This window comes from Vanessa atalanta, chromosome 11 (genome assembly GCF_905147765.1).
Source record: "Vanessa atalanta chromosome 11, ilVanAtal1.2, whole genome shotgun sequence".
Taxonomy (NCBI): domain Eukaryota; kingdom Metazoa; phylum Arthropoda; class Insecta; order Lepidoptera; family Nymphalidae; genus Vanessa; species Vanessa atalanta.
This window is the reverse complement of record NC_061881.1, coordinates 11,215,662-11,238,602: the sequence shown is the minus strand read 5'-3', so window position 1 is coordinate 11,238,602 and position 22,941 is coordinate 11,215,662. Positions and strand designations below refer to the sequence as shown.

Sequence of the window (22,941 nt, the reverse complement as noted above, 5' to 3'; positions counted from 1 at the left end):
CAACTAAACACTTTATATTATTTGGATCGCTTAAAACAAAATAAACATTGTTCATAATAATAGTTAAAACTGGTGGTGGTTGTTCCAAAGAAACTGAGTGCTCTATTTATCAAGGTTAAAAAATAAATGAAAAGATTTAGAATAAATACAAATTCAACAAAAGCAGTTTTAGCGAATACGATTCTGAGAAAAATAACCTGTTTACTGAAGCAGTTGAGAAAATAAATTCAGTGAATGTGGAATTTAAAAGACTTGGCTAGAGAGAGAGGTTGGTATACAAATATAGTGAGCGTGAAAGAGATAGTAAACGAAAGCGCTCGTAAGTTCAACTTACTGTAATGTAGGTACAAAAATAATTATGATTAATATGATATAGTTTCGGACCCACTTAAATTCTGACGAATTTAGACCAATCTAGTCTACGAAACAGTAGCGTTAGTGAAATTTATTTCAGTATCATTAACCTCTTTTTATAATAAGTACTAAAAATGTACAAAAAATTTCAATGTTCATTTATTAATAGTTACCTCTGCTGGTGGAATGTTAAAATTTCCACCCATAGAATCGTAATTGCAAACCTAAACGCTGATAGAATTCATGTTAACATTACTCGCTGTCATGATTCGTGCTATACAGTTTTGATAATCTTGATTTAGAAGTACATACCCTTCAATTATTGACTATCATCAAACAATTAAAAACACTCACAAAATAAACTGCAAATGAAACTTTACGAATGTAAACTTACAAATGTGACTTTACACAACAAATAATAAGCAAATAATATACTGCTTCACTTAGATTTAAAACTAATTTATATAATAAGTTAACTGCTCTGTTTGACCATCTGAAAAAGTCTTTAATAATATTAGCTCTATAGCAATAATGGGTTTTGACTATATGGTCCTGTAAATTGCTTTACCAAATATCATTCTAAGATTCCCTAGATTTTGGATAATTAATAAAAATGTATAAAAGTGGTGGTCTACTTGGTTTACGCTTGGCAGATTCGGATTGCTTAGTTTGACCAAATGTTTGGTTTATTTAAAAAATTGTATATACGTCATCCATGCATGGAATGGACCCGACTCGACTCAGATATACCAAAGTCACAATAGCAGACTACTGATTGAACCAAGTGTGGACAATACGAATGTTGGCCGTATTTGGCTTCATCCCGTGTAAGTAATACTTGAAAAGTGGATTGGATTTTCCATGTTTGTACAATTGGAGAAAATATAATCAAATAAGTCTTCTGCACATTATCGTGTTCGTGATGTAAATATGTAAACACGATTTCCCAAGTGAAGTGTCGCCATAATGCCATACGTATTTGTATGTTGACTGTAACATTTAGAATTCAGCATTTTCGTGATTCAGATAAAAAATCTCTATCAAATAAAAACATTGTAACCTCTACAGACCGGACAATAGGTATTCAAAATTTCAATCAGTTTTTGTATTTGTCAACTATAAATATTAAAAATTGTTCCACAGATTAACGATATTTAAACATTGTTAGCGGACGTGTTATAAAATTTTATTTTTAGCGCAGTTTTCTGCAAGTTTGAGTTTAGCAAATGGTGCCTGTCATCCTACACGGAGAAATGTGGGTTATCTTTTATACGCAAAAGCCAGGCTCTTTGTGTACGCTAGACGCCAAGTGACTTCTATGGAGGACGCTTGTTTGGTTATAAAAGATCTTTTAATATTTGGCATCGTTGGAACTGCCGATTTAAAGTTTTCGCCATCCACCACAACTTCTAAGTTGTATTACTTTACTTTATTTTGAATAAAAAGGATTTATTGCCGTATATACTTCTTTTATCAGTTTACTTTTAAGTCTTTTATTTTTAATCCTTTTTTAAAAATCTTTAATGATTTGAGTTTTCAATTTACTAATGTACACAGATCTTAAAGATCTTGATAGTAAATTCCATTTTTAATCATAGCTCGTTTTGCATTTACTACATGTAACAGTTTTGCCTGTACATTCCAGTTTTAAGCGATAAAGTAATTAATGGCGCTTCGAACTTAAGCCATAATTTCCCGCCAGGATATTCTATTTTAAGGATTTACAATCACACCGAATAGAAGTACCGCTATTTCTATATTGAACAAATATAATATTATAATCTTTACTATTTTTTTTTTCAACCTTTATTAGATCTCATCTTTTCTTGATTTTATCGCAAAAAGTGTCATTAATATTTGGTCTTAAACTCACTTCATTTTTTTTTCCATTCTCATTCCATAAAAATGTAATATTTCGATCATGTTTTTTGTTTGGATATAAATTTTATTCAAATTTTTCCATTTTAAGCGAAATATTTTTATGCTTCATAAAACAAAATGAAATGCATTTTAATAAAAATGCAAAATAACTGAGACTGTCCCTTGAAACACACAATCTCGTTTAAGACATGGTCGGGTATTTTTTTATATAAAATATACAAGCGACGACCAATAGAAGATCAAACAGTTTTGGTTATAATAATTACTAGAGACCCAACTCGGCTTCGGACGGGTACAATTATTTAAAAAGGAAAGGTCAAAAATTTTTGGTTTCCGTCATCTATGCGACCTGAATTTAATACATTAAGTAATCTTCATAAATACAAGTGTGTCTTTTTTTTAATTTTTAAGAAAAGAATACAAGCGAACTGATATTTTTTAATTACAAAAGTCATTTGCATTCTACATTGAGATATGGAATAAATTATTGCTTTAAATTTTCATTCTGTCTGAGGTATTTTCTAGTTGCTTTTTATTAATATTTTCTTCTCGAGTTAGATGCGACTTTATTTATAGCAATGTCTATATAAAGAAATGCTATCTCTCGAACATTAATTTAAAAGTACTATTTTAAACGTTATTAGTAAAAAATAAACGTAATTCTTCGCAGAATCTGTCATACATCCCTTAGGGTTTTCCGCTGGTTCGTCTGTATAATTGCCCACTAAATTTATTTTATGACAAAACATCAATAATTTGTAGTGATATGTTTAAGTTGGTATACAATAAATAAATATTTGTATTGTAACTACAAGCATCTGTGCTTTCTAGTGCGGTCTAGTGGTGACGGATTGACGACAAAAGATGTGGATTATACTTCAATACCAATAAAGGCCAACATCTCGTAACTTCTGAGCAAAATCCACTTTTCCTATTAAGTAGGAACTTATTCCGTCACTCTGCTACACTGCAGGTTAGTGGTACGAGTGGATAAATATTAACTCGTGTTATGTAAAGGTTGAACTTTCGAGAAAATTATAAATATAAGTTTAATGCGTAAAATACATTACTATTAGCTCAGATATGAGTCTGCGATCTTTAGTCTTGTGAACTTACAACTTAAATCAAGGCAAATTAGGTCAAAAAACAAAGTAAACATATTTTTGTTTTTATATTATAGTTTAGTCAAATGGGTCAACTGAAGGGAAGTCAACGCTGCCCATAGACTTTGATGTTGTGAAAAATATTAAACATTCCTTTCATCTTCAATGTGCCACCAACCTTGGGGACTAAGATGCTAACCTAGCTTACTTACCAGAACATGACAATACTAAGTATTGTAGACAAAGAAAGAAAAGTTCCTATTGATATACTATTCGTATTAAATATACCAAATACTGCAGAGAGCACATTCAATGCATTTCGCGTTCTTTATCTTAACGTATAATGGAAAAGTAACAAAGCCGAAATATATTATTGTAAAAATGTACGAGTATTCATATGCCTGTGTCATGCATCATGTTAAAACAGCATAAAGGATTGTATTAAAACTCCGCATGATCATAGTTTATGCATATAGTGTAAACAATTTATATCTGTAAAGTTTCAACGGTAGCGTCAATCAAAAACTGTTTCCATTTTCAAAATCTCAACAGTTTATCGAACGATAGAAACATATTGAGCCAAAAAATAAGAATCATTCTGTGATATTCCAATATGATATAATACCGAGTGAAGATAAAAATGTTCAAAACAAAGATTGCATAATACATCATCTAGATTCGATAAGCGACAGAAGCTATTCAATCCGGGGGAAGCAACAAAATATGACATGCAAAAGTTTCACGGAGCAGATGGCGCCAGGACTGTCATATAAATGTGGATGGGATCAAAAACTTAGGCACGTAATGCGGTTATGGTTATACCATTCAATATATTATATTTCAATAATAACACGATACTTTACTGAAGATTTCTCTGCTTATTGAATAATTTATGTTATTAAAAAATGAGACAATATTCACCAGCGATAAATATACTTAACAATGCAATGACTATTTTAGTAATTAACTTCGACTGGCTCGTTTTTATTTAGATCATAAGATCGCAAATCTCGAGCTCCTGGTTTACAGACCTAAGCTAATAAGTTATTGGGTTTCATCGTCGAGTAAATTTCAGTAATAACGTTGAGTCTGGGCGTTGATATTCACAGCACTCCCGTATCACAGAAAATATTTGGGCTGCCCCAAAACTCTTTTTAGTGATGTCACGTGTGACGTTCCATCGCATAATGAAAGTAAGGAGATAGAATGTACTAACTATCACATGTGTCTATTATCATATTATGTCTTGCACAGTTGGCTTGACACTTCTTTAATATCATATAGTCAGTGGAAAAGAAGAAAAGCTCAAGCGCCAAATTGATACTTTTGGAAATAGATGTTTGAAGTAAAAACTATAAAATTCATTTTCCAAAATTTATCCTATTTACCTTTGAATTTTGTCCAGAAATAAATGTGTATAATCTAATGAATATAATGTATTCCTCACAACTCTTTTATTATGCAACATCAGAAATCATATCAATCTATACTGATACTATAAACGCGAAAGTACCTCTGTCTGTTACCTCTTCACGATTAAACCGTTCAACCGATTTAGACGAAATTTGGTACAGGTTAGTTTGATTATTATTTATTTCACCCCTCGAGGGGGTAAAATGGGGGGAGATGGTTTTATAATTTTTGTGCGGGTGAAACCGCAGGTTCAGATAGTATTTTACTATGTGAACTTTTCCACGAACATTTTCTACTTCCAATTTTCAAATACGATTTATAGGACCTCCTCTTCTAATTTCCGAGACTTAATAAATAATTCTTGTCATTAATATAAACTAAACAGTTACTATTAACTGAAAGGAAGAAATTATGTAAGATAATGGATAAATGGCTGGCGTAACCGTTCCGGTCTGTCTAATTAAGCTTCCTGTGGACTTGTTTCACAGTAAATGGCTGACAAGAATTTAAAACGCTCTCTAGCATATGAGTGTTGAAAACATTAAAATTAATTAGCTTGTTATTTATAACAAAATACACTTCCAAGAACTGCTGTATCGTTCTGTTTTGTTTTTCGTCGGATAAATTATGTTCATGACCGTAAAAGTTAAGTGAGAGGGAAGCATATGCTTTCTCTGTCTGTAGATATATGCTAGCTGTTGGATACGGGCTGAAATGACAATGATTATAGGTGCAAAATTTGACTTTAAAGTAACATCAATTGTCAAATGTCATGTTTAACAAAAACATCAAGTAATAAATCGTATTATTCGATAAAATTATACCTAGAGGATAAAACTGATGAGTTAGCATTCACCGATTTTCGCCGAGGATAAATCATAGTTCAATTGTATTTAATTAAAAATGTAATTTTATCGTCGGAATTCTGTGCTGGTCTTTCTCGGTAGAATTTACCTTCCGAACTAGTGGTACCTTTAAATTTAAATTAATCTTGTAAAATCATGATTCATAAGCGTCTACGTGAATAAAGTACATTTTGAACATAGATAGTCTTCAAATAACTTAGATAATTGATACCCGTAATAAACTTAAAAAATAAAGATGGTTGTACATTCACAAGGGATTGATGATTGGCAGATTATTATGTTGTATTAAATATTAAAAAAAGAATGGCAATGGCTGAAAAAAATATGTTTTCAATTATTAGTAAAATGTAATGTGAGCCGAGATGGCCCAGTGGTTAGAACGCGTGCATCTTAACCGATGATTTCGGGTTCAAGCCCAGGCAGGCACCACAGAATTTTCATGTGCTTAATTCGTGTTTATAATTCATCTCGTGCTCGGCGGTCAAGGAAAACATCGTGCATGTGTCTAATTTCAACGAAATTCTGCCACATTAGGAGAGGAGGCCTTAGCCCAGCAGTGGAAAATTTACAGGCTGCTAATGATGAATGTAATTTATATTTATAATGATTATACACGTGTTTTTTTTTTCTTTTCTCTTTTTGCGACATAAGACATTCGATTTTGGGACAGAAAACATTAATTGTATAATTAGTATCTATTATGTATATCTGTATGGTAAATAAAGAATAATATTGTATCCTGTATTTTTAAAACGCATTGGATTTCTAAAAGAAATTTTATAAGAGCCTTTCGAAAAGATCGACTACCAATGAGTACTAGAATACTATTCATAAGTTTAGTACTATGGTGAGCGGTGCTTACACTTAACACAAGATACTGGAATAAATTTTATTATAAATGAAATTTTATTTTTAAATCATCATCAAAAGACTTACCAAATTTTATTTACGCAATTGCAAATATCCGGTTCCATTTTAACTTCAGTAATCGTCAACACGGAAACGAAATAATACTCGGAACTCTAAAACTGTAAACGAAATTTGAGCAAGAACGTTATGATAATGGGCGGGATCGCCACAGACAGACGCTGCAACCGGCTTTATTGTTTTCATTTTGCTTGTTTTGTTTACTCGTAATGACATTTTATGTAACACTTTTAGCTTATTTCGGTAGAATTTTAGGTCTCTTTGCTCGAGGCGTTGAATCTTTTCAAGGAGTTGATCGTTTCTAATAGCTGAATCTGCGACTTGGCTCGCATGAAATTAATAAAACTTCACCTATAGGACATAAATTGTCTCCCCCATTTTACGTCCCCGAGGGGTGAATTTAATATGTAGCCTATGTCCTTTCCCGGGACTTTACCTATCTCTATATCAAATTTAATATAAATTGATTCAGCGGCTTAAGAGTGAAGAGGTAACAGACAGAGTTACTTTAGGATTTATAATGCTTAGCATAGATTATTGAGGACAAGATCTCTATTAAACCACTGAGATAGTTGTACTTGATATAGAGGCAGATATTTTTGAGATAAAACTCAACATATGAAGTATTGTCATACTATGTGATGATGTTTGGGTCGTGGAGCCCATGACATACTGTGCCGAAGCGTGGATAGTTATTGCGGGACTAGGACACACATTCTAGTTTGTTCAGCGAGCTATGAAGTCAAATCAAGTCAAGTAAAAAATCTTTATTTAATGAAGAAATGATTATACTTGCTTATTAATAGTCAAAAATCTACCACCGGTTCGGAAATTAGCACCTCGGACCTGAGAAGAACTGGAGAAAGATACTCAGCGGGATATATATATTGAATTTCATTTTCACAAATATAGTATAGTTCATGAACAATAATAATGTGAAGTGACTTAAATTATATTCTGTGTATATTTCAAGGACTAGTAGTAGGCTAATAACACAAACGTGAAACATATAAAAAGCCAATAACCATAACAGCAGAAACATTTTAATGCTTCAAATATATTTTTTGTACAATTCAAAAGTTCGATTTTTTGCCTAATGAGCTGATCATTGACATTGTTAATTGAAAAATAACAAATAAATAAAAAAAAAATAACAAATAAATAATTTATATAAATAATTTATTTGTTATTTTTTTCTATATTTACTTGATACTAGGGGGTCTCCCGGGAAACTTTGCGTTTATTCAAAAGTTATTTTACGAATTTCGAAACCTATGGTTTTGTTTTTAATTTTATTTCATTGTAAACTTCAAGTCACTCATCTACATTTGGCCAGAATGATAAATCGTCTTTTAAATGAAATTTTTAATATCAAATAGTATACATTAGTTCGGTTAGAATTGGAGTTTATCGATAACAATTAATATTAATTTTGTTTAGAGGCGTAGTACCGCTCTCTAATCGACCAGTAACTTTTTTCCGCTCTATAAAATTAATTCTTAGTTAAGTCATAACAATTTCATCTTTAATACTCTGCACATATACGGTTGGAGCTCTTGAAAATGAGACCATAACCGAATTTATATGTGCAGCTATCGCCCCATAGCCACTGGGACAAAAATCGGCTAACGCTATTTATATATAAGACATATTCTACTTGATAATGTTACAGAGTTAGAGATAATGATTATATCTCTTAAGCTTCTCAAAGGAGAATAGCGTTTTGCGTAGGAGTTACGACAATAGTCCACGAGAGTGTACGCAAATCCAAGTGAGAGAGTGCACTCTTGCAGTTCTTCACTGTCATAATATTATATCAAAGCTGATTCAAAATACGAACGGAAAGATTTTAACCACAATGCCAATGGGACCAGCTTTTCGTTCTTTCAGAGATATAATAATTACTATTTTGTATGCCAATTATATGCCAAACAAGAAGTACACCCAATATCTTAGGACTGCAGTTTTAAACGATACTAGACCAATGATAGAGGCGAGTTAAAAAACATACTCAAACATTCGCATAAATATCTCTTAATAGTACTTGTATATTTAAATATATTTACACGATTTCTGTGTAACATAATATTGCAAAATATTATTTATTTTTTAATATAAGTATAGGCAGATAAAACTTATTCACAGTTATTATAAATCATGTGATATGTATTTAATTAATTCGTTCCCATAACGATATTGGGTTACCGATACGCGAAGAAAATTTAAAATAATGAAACCGAAAATCTTTTTTTTTATACTTGTAACACTCGTCAGATGTATTTATGTATAATATGTCTCATGTCGATTGCTAGAACGTTATTGAAGCTCTGTAATGCAACGCAATGTAGCAACGACTTACAACAAACTTAATAATATCAAAACCATTACTATGAAAACATAAGTGTGATAAATTTCATACTGTGTTTAAGTCTACTAATCTCAAATACCAAGATATTTACTAATATTATAAATGCGAAAGTAACTCTGTCTGTTACCTCTTCACGCTTAAACGACTAAACAGATTTAGATAAAATTTGATATGGTGTTAGTTTAAGTCCCAAGAAAAGTATATAGGCTACTTTTTTTATTCAATCTTCTGGTGGTGAAGATGGGATGATGACAGTGTGTGTGCTACCTCTAGGCAATCTTTAACAATTTTGTGTAGGAAAAGCCGCAGGTTCAGCTTATTCTTTATAAATAGACTAGCTGATACTGCGCGAAATTTCTAAAACACAAACTTCCAAACCCCGTTTTACCCCCTTAGATTTTCGTAAAATCCGTTCATAGCAGATGTCTACACCTATAAGGGCTTATACTTTCAAGTTGGTAGGTGTTATTGTTTCTGAGATTTTGTGATTAATAAATATAGGTTTAAAAAAACACGCCTATTTTAAAAAAAAATCACCCTTTTCATAATCAAGTAATACGTTTCAATGAAAAGGGATATTTGAATACAAGTTAACACATATATTTTATTTATATTATCCATTCAATTTTTCTTTATAGCGTGTTTTAATGAGAAAGCTTCAGCTTGGTTCCCGTTGAATATATGTCTCTGAATTTCTCGGGCTTCGTCACGATGTCGTCTTTTTTCTCTTTCATCGTTGAATATTATACATTTTAATTAGGCACTTGATTTTTCAAGGCGACGTTCTGGTACTTATTATATTTCGAAATCTTGACCGTAATCTCATTAATCTTTATTATATTTATATATAATACTGCATGACATAATATATCATTTGTATAGAGCTTGTTATTCCAGTATTATTTCATTTGTGAAAATTCTTAAGAGCTGAGATAATCCAGGTGGAAAACGTTGATCTTAAACCAACAATAACGTTAGATTTTGGCAGGACTATTTTTGATTAGAATAGTTTGCACTCATAAATCATACTATATTAGATAATTGGAGAAATGTCGCGAAAAGTTTGCATATTTTTTTTTTGCCACAAAGCCCCTACCTCCAAGTAATTTTAAAGGTTTTCTGATAACCTATCCTTAAAACGTAAACACTGTTCAAAAAATCACTAACCAATACAATCAAATAAAATTGACTATCGCTTCTTCTATATCTTATATAACAAAATTAAGAAATTTCTAAAAATTAAAATGTAATTTATTATTTTACTAATTGATAAAAAGGTGTTAAGTCATAAGTGCATCGATACTACAGGTACGTTGACGTATTGAAAAAAGCTTTCCATATATTAGAAAATGTTCAACAGTAGCTGTTTATATTCAATCTTAAATTATTCAATACTCTTCGTCTATCGAGAGGTATGTTCCCAGAAGAAGAACATTTACAAATAGTAACGTAAGATTAAGTAAGCCAGTGTAATAAAGAACTTAAATCTCAACGACTTGCAATTTTAAACAGTCCTTGGCGTTGGTCGTATTCATACTGTTTATTAAAAAAATGGTTTGACTCTGATCTGGTGTGTACATTTTATTTCCATAATTGATCACTTTACTCTCGTGATCACATGTTAAAGTTCTGTATGTGTGAGTGTATATTTATGTTTCGCAGAAAAAGAAATGTTTGTTGTTATTAGTACATTATTTTTTTTTAATTTATTACTGATTTATTATATTAAATTATTAATATTTATTATTTAAATTATTTTGTTTGTGTTATTAAGGTGATAAATATAATAGTTCATTCGTTAATGATAACATTTTTTGCTTACTTTCACAATAAAAAGTATTCGGTTTTGTGTAGCAATATTGTAATTTTTAGTTTTAAGTTTGGGTGCATTTGGGTAAATAAATAAATATTTACCAATGTGCAGTATTTTAGTAATTTAAAAGAAATATTTGTATATTCTACCTTAAAACACTTGTTGTGGTCGTCTTAATCAGTCGCTCACTTTATATTAAGTCTTTATAAGTATTTTATTATTACATACATAATTGCGGTGACTACTGATGGTCCATAACAAACAAATAAATAAAATATTCAGTTGAAGTTGTTTGTAATGTAAAAAAAAAAATGTAGTTAAATACGCCAATCGAATCATACTTGACAAGCAAACTAAATACTATTCACTTATTTGCTTTGGAGTACAACGCTTAATATTACTACAACATCAACGAAAGTTCGTTTTGAAAAAGATTCAAAACTGTAAACATTTGAAACGAGTTACCATTTGTATAGAACGTTCTATTTTATGCGGTTGTATGAATAAATACCGTGAATCTATATTGATTTAAATTAGTTTAAGAGTCATATATACTGTGTATAACACATATAACAGGTTTGCTTACAAGTAAATCGTAATTAGTAGTTAATATTTGCGACTAAAACGAACAAACAAACGATATTTTGGACATAAGATATGATTGAACACAAAATCTTACAAAAACAATGAATGAGTATTCTGATTTTTTTTTTTTTTTTTAATATTTGATATATGTATAAGTATTTAAGTTTATGTAAATAATTATCAAAACTGTCGGATGAAAGGGACACTTCCTTCCACGCGGTGATGAACGTAAACGACACAATTAAGAAGGTACACATCTTCCTAAACTACATATTAAACTTTCCGAGGAATTCTTAAGTTTGATAAGATAGATAGATAGATAGATTTTGAGATTACACGACGAAATTTATTCTTGAGAATAGATGAAAGGGATAACTATTTTATTTAAATTGTTTTTATTTCCCGCGGTTTAATTATATTCGTATTAACCGTTTCGAGATGATAATTTATCTAATATAATTCTATACAATTCCTATTTTCTTGTTGTTCTATGTTATAATGTAACTTTCAAATTACTAAAATATAATTATTATTGTACATGCAAAATGAAAAAAAATATATATATATATATTCCGCTGAGTTTCTTTCGCCGGTTCTTCTCAGGTCCGAGGTGTTAAATTCCGAACCGGTGGAAGATTTTAGACTATCAATAAGCAAGTATAAACACTTCTATATTTAATAAAGATTTTTGACTCTGACTTTGATTTAGTACAAATTGTATCAATACTACGAATATAATTTTTGAGAAATATCGAATAGCAGTCCACAGATCATTACGCATGTGTGTTATCTTTGCACACACCAATTTGCACATTTTCAACTTCAAATTTGAAAAAAGCCTATGTCCTACCTTGTGATTCAAAGTATGCTTTATAACAAATTTCATCAGAATCGACACAGAGCAAACTTATTACGTTGCGTATGCTTACGAATATTAAATGCTAGTAGATATATTCTGCATCTTATTTTATGTTTACCATATAATGTATAAAAATTAAAAAAAAGGTTGGATAGGATAGGAATATATCATGTATTCTTTTTTAAATAAATGTTTCTGTATGTATTAAAAGGAAATCGCTTTATCCCTTTGCGTTGATTTACATTCAAATTCCGATATATTTCGTATTTGTATCCCGAAAAAATGAAAGGGAAGAATTTATCCCCTTTCATTGCAAAAATCCAAGCGGTCCTGATCGTTAAAGTTATTAAAACAAACAAAAAAAGGTTGAATTGAAAGATATTATCGACGAGCGAACTCTTAGGAATCGAAAGAATATTATCACTACTCACCGTATATCATTGATACGAAGTACAGAATCGCATTCAGGACGTATAAATGCCACTTTATCCTTTTTAATTCAGCAGCCATTTTCTTTTATATATTTGATTATTTTATTAATATACACTTTAATATTATTATTATTATTATCAATTTTTACACTCTTCTTCTCTTCATTGTCACTAAATATCTTTAATTAATTAACTAATTAATTTATTATGTCCTAATTAGTGAACCCTTCGATCAAATACACGTATAACTTTTTCGGGATTTAATGAGCAGTAACGATCAAGTCACAAATTATACGTTTTAAAACTCCTACCTGTTACCACTAAATCTGTCAACATTTATTTTTGTTCTTAATCAACTCGTTGACAAATAACGAAGTGACACTTACGGCTGTTAAAATTAATGCCCTGTCATATATTATAAGCGCTTACTGGATGTCGTTCCGCTATTTTTATTTCGTTAAAGGCTCATTATACATAAATCGTATCAGAAGTTTAGTGCGGTCGTGTGTTAGGATTAAATCCGACATCATGCACTACGAGGTTCAAGAGTAAACTAAAAATATATTTTGTTTACGCGGATTAATCTTAAATCCTGGCGCGTAAGTTTAAAAGAAAACGCTTAGCACCTCATATCCTTTAAACACAATATAACGCAACACTTTACATCACTTTTGATTTTCTTATGACTCATACAAGTATGCTGTATTCACAAAAAGTGTTAACTATATAGCGCTTGACGAAATCGCAGCTCGGCATTTTTCGATGTTGGTTTACGTACGCGCCGGACGCGACTGCACCGCGCGACGGTTCAGAAAGCACTGACTTACATAAGGGACCTGTCCTGTGCCAGTAGAGTATCTGTCGGACAGAGAGAGGAGATAACACCGCGAGGGTTGTTAATAGTTTCGAGGGGGATAGAAGAGAAATTCACATCCAACGGCGGTCCATTGAAATATACTGCTGAAAATCTTGTAGAAGAAGCAATTAAAATACATATAAATCTAAATGTAATTTATACCTTCGTAGATTAATATACGTTTAATCAACTCGCAAATATACGGGATGATCTATTTGTTATTACGGCGAGAGTAAATCCTTTTTAATTAACAACTTAAAAATTCATGAATTTTGATTACGTTTTAATAGAGCTCGCTCATTTGGCGAGCATACGTGCAATTAACTGAAACGAAAATGGCTGAATACAAATTGTTTATGCAAATTGAAAAATCATATGGAAATTGCTATAGAAAATTAGAGATTTTGGAACGATATAGAAACCGTATACGTATATTTCTGATCTGATTTATGACTCATTTCCACTCGCTGATTGAATCAAAAGGCTTGCTGAATCGCGGTCAGGATAATATAAAGGTCGTAAATATAAAGTCTAAATGGTTCAATTTAGTAAATGTGTGATTTTTGATGTTGGTCACATTATATGTTTTGTCGTTTTGTAAATTCCGATAATAGGCATCGTTATAATTGATAAAATGTTTTTTATCGTAAGAGCATTTGGAATTTAGGTTTTTTGACGTGTGTGCGTCAGCGTATAAGAACAAGAATTTATTTAATAACTGGCTTTATCCGTACTTATTTTGTAAACCTTCACATATAGCACAAAATCAAAAAATCTAAAACAAAATATACTTTATTCAAGTAGGCTTTTACAAGCACTTTTGAATCGACATCTTACAAAACTATATTAAGAGAAGCTACTATCTGTTCGGAATGGAGATTCTACCGAGAAGAACCGACAAGATAATCAGTAGTTACTCTTTTCCAACATTTAAAATACAAAGTTATGTTAGGTTAATATATATGTATGTTAATTATGTGTGTATAAGCTCCACGCTTTTTTACCATCTATATAATCTTTTATCAATCACAAAACGTTCTCCCATTTTATCCCTTCGAGAGGTGAATTAAAAAAATAGTCTTCGTTCTTCCCCAAATCTCGAACTTATCTTATCCAATATATTTCCATGCGAAATTTCATCAAAATGGGTTCAGCGGTGCAAGCGTGAAGGGGTAATAGACAGAATTACTTTAGCATTTATAATATTAGTGTAGAATATTTTGAGGGACTGTGTTATTATTTCGAGCCGAGATGGCCCAATGGTTAGAACGCGTGCATCTTAACCGATGATTTCGGGTTCAAACCCAGGCAGGCACCACTGAATTTTCATGTGCTTAATTAGTGTTTATAATTCAACTCGTGCTCGTTCGTGAAGAAAAACATCGTGAGGAAACCTGCATGTGTCTCATTTCAACGAAATTCTGCCACATGTGTATTCCACTAACTCGCATTGGAGCAGCGTGGTGGAATATGCTCCAAACCTTTCTCTTTCTCCTCTAAGGGATATGAGGTATTAGCCCAGCGGTGGGAAATTTGCAGGCTGTTAATATTAATGTAATTTAATGTGTTATATTTATGCTTTAAGAATAGGATTTCAGAAAACGTTCAATAATAATCAATTGAATAAAAGTTCAAACTAATTATTAGGGTACGTGCCAAAATTTACTAAAAATGACAGACAGTGTGTGACTCCCAGCCAAGTCATTGATAACTTACGTACAATCCTGAATTTTCAGTTTGATTTTAGTATGAAAATTATAATACACACATACTTACACACTTCACAATTTATTGATATTTACAAAAAGCTTATTAGGGTCACATACGTGGTTTTACTACACACAAGTACTAACATATTTTCATATTTCAGTATTAACTTATTTATTTTACTTGAAAATAATATATTTTCTCATTGTTTTTCAAATATGACTAATGCAATAAATGAATGAATTAATAGAGTTTTAACTATAATAATATAAATTATATGTATTGACGACCTCCGTGGTCAAGTAGTGTGTATACCGGTTTTCATGGGTACGCCACTCCGAGGTCCTGGGTTCGATTCCCGGCCGAGTCGATGTAGAAAAAGTTCATTAGTATTCTATGTTGTCTTGGGTCTGGGTGTTTGAGGTACCGTCGATACTTCTGACTTCTATAACACAAGTGTTTTAGCTACTTAGATTGGGATCAGAGTAATATATGTGATGTTGTCTAATATTTATTTATTCAATTCACATAACAGTGAAGCGAACTTTGTTGTGAACTGTGCTACGTCATAAATAACAGAATAAAATTTAGATACATTTTATAATTACAATGAGATAATTATATAAGAACGTGACGCAAAACTTCAAAATATAATTACCGTGCTGAAGTTGCTGTTTTACTCGCGCGAAATTCGTAAAACTTTACCTATATCACACGAACCGTCACCCCTAATTAAACTCCCTCGAGGGGTGAATTAAAAGAAAGTAGCCTATGTCCCCTTGATTTGAACAATCTCCATATAAAATTAAATCTAAATCAGTTCAGCGGTTTAAGCGTGAAGAGGTAACAGACGGAGTTACTTTCGCTATTATAATATAAAATATATAATACAATTTTTTATGGATTTTATTTATATATTTTATATTTCAGTAGTTGCTTGTATAGTAACGTTCTATACTTTTACCAAATGGCGATTGTTCTTACTGTCAGGAATCCAATTAGCCCGTCCGTATTATAAATGCGAAAGTCTGTTCGTCTGTTCCTCTTCCAAGACCAAACCACTGAACTAAATGAAGGCTTGGACTCGAAGTAGGACATAGGCTACTTTTTTATGCCTGACAACCAACATCTAAAGCGCCAAGCCACAGGCGACAACTAGTTTTATGTAGAACAAAAAATATGGCATTAACAATTCCCAATAGATCGTTTTATATAAGAACATAAGATATTAATTCTAAATGATAATTTTTATAAGCAACTCACTATATAAAAATATAATCAAACATTAAAAATAATTTCATTTATAAAAAATAAAAAAAGTTATAAGATTGATTGAAGTGATAAGTCCATAACCGACACAATATTTAAACAATAATTCATGAATTATATTTGATACACTGTACCGGAAAAGAGTTAAACAAGATTCAAAGTATAAAACAATCAATTACGAAGATACACCGTGGGATATAAACGATCATTTCTAGGCTATTTGCTATAAAAACACCCGATGAAACGAAATCGCTCTCGTAATATATAAAGCATCTATTAAATAACAGACACAATGCAATACAAATAAAATATAATAATAAATTAAAACGTTAAAAATATAGAAGAAAGAGACAGAGAGAAAGAGGCAGTCAGGAAGAGAGGGAGAGATCGCATAGAGTGGCATAATGCTCTTTCCTTACGTGACGATTTCTGCCAGGTCACTCTACTATAAGCAGCTTAAAAGAACTTCGTTCCAATATCTTTAAATAAATAATATCTTGATGGATAAAATTCCCAATTATTTTACTAACTGTAATATTTTGTATTACTTTGTTCTGGGTCGGTGAATCAGTTCAATTTTTATACCAACCGATCTCCACCGACCTTCTGTTGGTTGAATCTCGCAGATTTAAGTGTTTGTATGTTTCGATATGATTATAAACGCTAACGCATCACAATAAAAAAATCAGGATAACAATTTTAAATGCCTTCTTTTATTTTTATTACGTCTGTCTGCCTCTCTGATTTTCTTTTGCCCTTTTGCAAAACCACTGCATCGAATCATGAATTCCAAGCAAGTATATGTGCAACTTTTTAGGCCTAATACCTGACGATTAATCCTTTAAACGCGAGCGTAAAAGTCACGGGCTGCAATATTAACCATTCCTTACATCACCAATGCGCCACCAACCTTGGGAACTAAGATGTTACGTCCCTTGTGCCTAATTACAGTAGTTACACTGGCTTTTAACTTCAAACTAAACACAACAATACTGAGTACTGCCGTTTGTCGGTAGAATATCTGATGAGTGGATGGTACCTACCCAGACGGGCTTGCACAAAGCCCTACCAACAAGTAAATTATTATGTTTAAAATCTTGTCATTGATTTTTGTTGATCTCTGTAAATCTAGGCTGCCTAGATAGTAGCTATCAAGTTTGTAGGTGACCACTGACAATACGACGTTCCATTTATTCTAAAGTATAAAATAAAAAAATATAGGAAAAGTTAAAGAGTTCACGAGAAATTGTCATGAAATTCCACGCGTCGAAACTACAAATACATCAGACACCATACAGCTCGTATTTACTAAAACTACTGACGCTGAACAAACCATTCACACGTAAAACTACTCGACTTGGCATATCCATAAAATATGCATAACATTAAAACACGTATCGCATACGATATAGATGTTTAAAATCACCAATGAATGAACAATATTTATAGAATAATGTAGGTTTATATTAAGCTGCCCTTTGTTGAGAAATGATTAAATGGGCCGACACTTTTGTTTCGCTGAGCCTTCGGATGCGAGTAGAATAATTTATATGAATTTTGTTTTAAACCATTTAAGTGGGTTTAAATTATGACAGACACGCTATGCGCTTGACTTCACTTGTTGCCCTTTGCTATAAAAATCTGTGTTCATTAATAACCTGTAAATTTATCATTTTGCGATTAGACTTGGAGTTTATTCTATAACTCTGTGTCAATTCGGTTGACATAGTAGATATGCACGTCGTAAATTTTTCTCTTGTCGATCTCCTTCCTTCTTAGAAAGACAGTTTCCACGTATTTCCACCACGCTGCTCCAATTCAAGTTTATGGGTATATAACATACCCAACATACCCAAAAGTCGAAAACTAAACGGTTTGACAGCACGTTTTTGGTGAGAGTCGCCAAGATTTGGGACGACCTGCCTGGGTCTATTTTTATTGATAAGTTGAACTCTGGAGCCTTTAAGAGTAGAGTGAACAGGTTTCTTTTGGATGGGCGTGTACCACCTTCATCTTCATCTACACTTTCCATCAGATGAGATGGAACACAAACGCCTATTCCAGTACAACTATAAAAAGAAATATATTTACATTAAACGTGACCATTTTCATATATTTTCCTGCTGAGTGCAAAATGAATTATAAACACAATTGTGAACAAATTAAAAATCACTAGTGTCTGTCCGGTTTAGAACCAGAAATCGTCTAGTAAGTTTCAAGTGTCCACTACTAGACCATTTCGCTCGCTTTGGCTGCAGATATCCCCATTATTACAATATTCTGGAAGAACAAGTTTTACACATATCGCATATGCAGGGTCAATAGAATGTCGAGTTTAATAGACAGATTGCGTAGACTGGAAAATAAATAAACATTTTATTTTTTGCACAAAAAAATATATGAACAGACATATCTTCGTTAAGGTTTTTTTATATATATAGATATAGGTCGAGTATTGGATGTTGTATGTAACGGGTTAATTTAAAAAATTGAAATGCCGACAGCGAGATATTCAAGGGTTCGTCATGCGGATACTTTTTATTAAGAACCGTGAGCTCGATTTTTTTTTAATTTTTAAAATGTTTTTGTTGAATGTACATTTCTTTTCGGCCTACCTTTTTATTTTTGTGCAATTCAACATTTATATATTTCAACCTTAACCTTATTTGATTTAATCTATTAATTAAGAGCGAGTTATTTTAAGCGATCTTATTATGTGTAATATTCTATTAAACGGGAATTAGGGTTTTACATGAAATTAATTAAGTACCACCTCTGTGGCGGATCCTCTTAAAATTAAAGGCAAATGTTTATATGGGTCCAAGGAACATCATTAATAATATTGACTTAGGTATATAATACACGGTATGATGACGTAATTGATATATTTTGGTACACTAGTCTCGTTGTTAATCTCTAGTAATCTATACTAATATTTTAATTGAGAAAGTAACTCAGTAAGTCTGTCTTTCGGTTACGTTTTTACGGCTAAACTAATGAACCTTTTTTATCCATAAAATTTTGAACGAAGCCTTTGTTTTTTTGAAAATTCATCCCTTATTTGGATTGGAGTTGAAATCGTCATTTTAAATTCCAAATATGAACATTGGTCTGTAGTTAACGCGGATTACCAAAGAGTTCTGACATATAATATTATCTTGTTATCTGTGTAATGTTTCCAAGGGCATATCCGAACGGCTTGTAAACTTTAACAAATATGAAGTCACTCCCAATCTCTTGAAGATTTTGTTTTGTGCATTTACTTATCAGGCACTTACAGGCTACCGTCGCTATTATTGAATATTAAATAATAATTGAAGTTCTTAATTTAAGTTTAAAGATGGCGCTGTGGCTGGAGCATCAGTACCAAAGATTTAAGTTCCAAGCCAATCAAGCACTACTGACTTTTCATGTACTTCCTTGTGCTTATATTTCATCTATTGTTTGATGGTCACGGGAAACGTTGATGATCACGGGAAATTTAATTTCCCCAAATGTATATCGTGCACAGCATGGTGGAATAGACATTTAAATCCTCTCATGAAAAAGAGGGTAGGCTTTTGCCCAGCTGTGGCAAATTTGCCGCTTGTTACTTTTACTATACTTAACTGTTATTGTATCCATTGTTATTAAGTATAGTTAAGTATTTAACTTATTGGTTAAGTTTTCTGTCTGTCTGGCATAATAGCAATACTTAGTATTGTTGATACATTAGATACATAACATTTTCGTTCAAAGGTGGTGGCATTGACAATATAAGGCAATTTCTCACAATGCCAATGCCAATCTTCCGTCTGTGGTGCCCACCGTGGTGCTATTAGATGGCATGATTTCCAATCAGCTATTTTTGAAATAACATTTTAGATTTAGAATTATAATCAATTGGTCTACGTGTTTATATGCTGAATATTATAATTAAAATATGATCTGATTTCAATCAAATTAATCGTATTAGATATTTGTGATATTCAAAGCAATTATGGTAATAATGTTTGTTTAGCATTTTCCTATTTTGTATAAACATTGAAATGTTTAAATCCTTTAAATTAACTATTTAAAAGAGAACGTTGTTTGAAATTAAACAATTATATGTTAATGTTATATTAATTTCTCGTAAATTTTTTGAGTTATAGTAGAGTATAGTTTGAAAAGTAAGATAATATATTTAAACTAAAGTATAAGTGCCTGATATTTTTTTCCCAACTGAATAATGGTTTGAAGATTATTCTACCATTCCGCGTCTATGCGATTTGTTTACACATGTGGCTGAATTTCATTTGACACGTGAAGGTTCCTCACGCTGTTATCTTTCAATTTCAAACACGAATTAAACACCAATTAAGCACACGAATGCACATGAAAAATGGTGCTTGAGTGGTTTTAAGAACGTCTTTGACAAAATTGGTTTTCTTTTAATATCATATTCATATTAATTCCCAACTTCATAGAGCCAAAACTATTTTAATTTTCTTATTAAACAATCTCAAACCCGATTGCACCGCCATCTAATAATCACAGTTCAATATAAGGTATATAACCACCTAAAAAAAATTAGGATGCACATAAGTATAAAGTTTCTATATAAACTGTAATCAAAGTTAAATAAGCGATTTATTATTTTAATATATAATAAATAAAATCATTTCTATCTTGATATAATATTATGAACTATGTTGTATGAAATTTTCGCGAGCACAAAACTCTACATTCTATATTCACACTCAACAAAACAGCTTGTTCAATAAACTAGATAGAATTTTACAGGCACTCACGAATCTTTGTATTACAAAGTCATGCCAGTTTATTGAATGTAAATTTTGGAATTTACAAACATACAACGATCTCAGTAAATACTCTTTTAAATTCAATGTATGGAAATCCTAAGTTATCCTTGTCAAAACGTCTTCGATGGTGAAATTGAATATATATTTATACAATAAAACAACACTATGTTAACGCTAATTTAACACTAAGTAATAAATCTACTTTTAAATATACTTTATTGAAGTAAGCTGCTACAAGGGCTTTTAAATCAAAAAGCTACCAGTGGTTCGGAATGTTCTTCTGAGAAGGACCGGCAAGAAACTCAATAGTTGTCTGTCCATTTCAATTACGAAGTTATGTCAATTAAATACAATTATCTTGTATAAATATGTCCTTAATTTAAAAATTAACCGGTCATGTTATAAATATCTAAGAAATTTTATTAATATTATATTTATTTAGAAATAAATAATGTTATGTTTTAAACTCGATATTAAAATGAATTTGATAAGTAAAAAACTAATTAATATTGACGAGTACAATAAATAAAAACGAGCTTCAAGAATCACTTAAAAAACTTCCTTAAAAAACTAATAATAATTATTCATAAGTTTGTTCCGCGTTCGGTAAAGCTATTCTGTAAATAAAAACGATCGTAAAATGTCAGAAACTGATATGCAACACTGACTATAATGATTATAGCATTTAAAGGACACGTGTATCAAAATAGCGTATCAACCTAAGTGGATTTCCAACATTTCACGTTTCATTTTCAGAAGAGTGAGTTCTTATAGAAGAGCACTGCAAGAGTCATGTCAAGATCGAAATTGAACGATAATTACTCAAAGTATTTATTTTTCTTAACAATATATAGAACACAGCATATTATTACACATGGCTATACTTCTTTTGTATCTGTGCCTACAACTGCTGTTCCACAAGGGTCTCATTTAGGTCCGATGCTTTTCCTGGTCTTTATAAATGAAAAAATCTTTTGCACTCCAACATCTAAAACAAATTTAGGTAAATACGCACCTCTTAACACACTCATGAATTCATTTAATGATTTATCATCTAAAGGCGATGTTGACATCTTTCTTAATAATAAAATTAATTTTGTTACACATTCCAAAGATCTCGTTGTTCGATCTCATACCTTAAAAGTAATATATTTAAGTTTTGTTTTTCTTTTTTCATTTTTCTAATTTGCTTTTATATTCCTCAGCACAGTATCTTATCTTTGTTGTCTTCATTTCAATTATTATTTAATTATATCAGTCAGTAGTTAGTAGGGTAGTTATGTCAGATAATAATTTTAAGTGCTTAGTGATAAGTCAATGGTGTAACTTTCTGAATAAATAAACAAATAAATAAACTGGTATGTTACTACACAAATATGTTACTACTGACTGCTTCGTTGATTTAGTAGTTAGTTATAAAGCAGTAGGTGCTGAGTTTCTGAGTTCAAACCCCAGTTCAGGCTGATAAAAAGTTATACCTATGGTTTTTTGTAAAATTTTCAGTAACAGTAGAATGTTTGAAAGTTGGAAGTATGGACTCTCCTCCTCCTCGAAAACACATAAAGCCGTTGGTCCTGTGCTTGAATTATTTAATTTGCCTTCTGTGTTCTGTACACACATCTGTGTTTGCACCCACACTTATGAACTATGAAATGTACCAGCCATCAAATACTGATCGACATGCAGTTGATGTATTTACAGATTGGCAAATGGGCCACGTCATTT

The 22,941-nt window shown here is 31.4% G+C and overlaps 1 protein-coding gene across 1 annotated transcript in view; it reads right to left on the bottom strand.

The window, feature by feature from the left end:
• The window catches only part of LOC125067230, a 94,425-nt gene extending 81,025 nt beyond the window's left edge, over window positions 1-13,400 (bottom strand). The window contains exon 1 of the mRNA XM_047675703.1: window positions 12,601-13,400. Within this exon, the coding sequence (XP_047531659.1) occupies window positions 12,601-12,679 (79 nt within the window). The 5' untranslated portion in view covers window positions 12,680-13,400. The remainder of the gene's footprint in view (window positions 1-12,600) is intronic.
• Window positions 13,401-22,941: the final 9,541 nt, after the last annotated feature.